The following is a 1158-nucleotide window of genomic DNA, read 5'->3' on the forward strand; positions in this document are numbered from 1 at the left end:
ATAAATCCTTGTGACAGTCATCCTTGTCATAATGGTGGAACTTGTTGTCCTACATCTGGAATGGAGTATTACTGTGACTGTCCTAAAGGTTTCGAAGGTGATAAATGTCAAACAGGTGTGTAAATATTATAATCATTGGAAATCACAAATAATTTTCTTAAAATTTTACAATAAACTGTGTCTTCTAATGAGTTGGCAAAGAATTTTTGAACGATGGCTTTTTCAAAGGGTTGACAATGATCTAAAACTATGAGACTTGCCTTAGTTTTATTGTGAGTTTTGTCATATATTTTTCATTAGAATTAAATTCTTGTCATTTTTTTTCATTAGAATTAAATCCTTGTGACAGTCATCCTTGTCATAATGGTGGAACTTGTTGTCCTACATCTGGAATGGAGTATTACTGTGACTGTCCTAAAGGTTTCGAAGGTGATAAATGTCAAACAGGTGTGTAAATATTATAATCATTGGAAATCACAAATAATTTTCTTAAAATTTTACAATAAACTGTGTCTTCTAATGAGTTGGCAAAGAATTTTTGAACGATGGCTTTTTCAAAGAGTTGACAATGATCTAAAACTATGAGACTTGCCTTAGTTTTTTTGTGAGTTTTGTCATATATTTTTCATTAGAATTAAATCCTTGTCATTTTTTTTCATTAGAATTAAATCCTTGTGACAGTCATCCTTGTCATAATGGTGGAACTTGTTGTCCTACATCTGGAATGGAGTATTACTGTGACTGTCCTAAAGGTTTCGAAGGTGATAAATGTCAAACAGGTGTGTAAATATTATAATCATTGGAAATCACAAATAATTTTCTTAAAATTTTACAATAAACTGTGTCTTCTAATGAGTTGGCAAAGAATTTTTGAACGATGGCTTTTTCAAAGAGTTGACAATGATCTAAAACTATGAGACTTGCCTTAGTTTTATTGTGAGTTTTGTCATATATTTTTCATTAGAATTAAATCCTTGTCATTTTTTTTCATTAGAATTAAATCCTTGTGACAGTCATCCTTGTCATAATGGTGGAACTTGTTGTCCTACATCTGGAATGGAGTATTACTGTGACTGTCCTAAAGGTTTCGAAGGTGATAAATGTCAAACAGGTGTGTAAATATTATAATCATGGAAATCACAAATAATTTCTAAAATT

General features: G+C 30.6%; 1 protein-coding gene across 1 annotated transcript in view; it reads left to right on the plus strand.

Annotated features, from left to right (window-relative positions):
* Nucleotides 1-106: 106 nt before the first annotated feature.
* The window catches only part of LOTGIDRAFT_195554 (hypothetical protein), a gene marked incomplete at its 3' end in the record, with an annotated part of 13144 nt that continues 12092 nt past the window's right edge, over nucleotides 107-1158 (plus strand). The window contains exons 1-4 of the mRNA XM_009065155.1: nucleotides 107-115; nucleotides 331-447; nucleotides 663-779; nucleotides 995-1111. Of these exons, the coding sequence (XP_009063403.1) occupies nucleotides 393-447; nucleotides 663-779; nucleotides 995-1111 (289 nt within the window). The remainder of the gene's footprint in view (nucleotides 116-330; nucleotides 448-662; nucleotides 780-994; nucleotides 1112-1158) is intronic.

The sequence above is a fragment of the Lottia gigantea genome (genome assembly GCF_000327385.1).
Source record: "Lottia gigantea unplaced genomic scaffold LOTGIsca_68, whole genome shotgun sequence".
NCBI lineage: Eukaryota > Metazoa > Mollusca > Gastropoda > Lottiidae > Lottia > Lottia gigantea.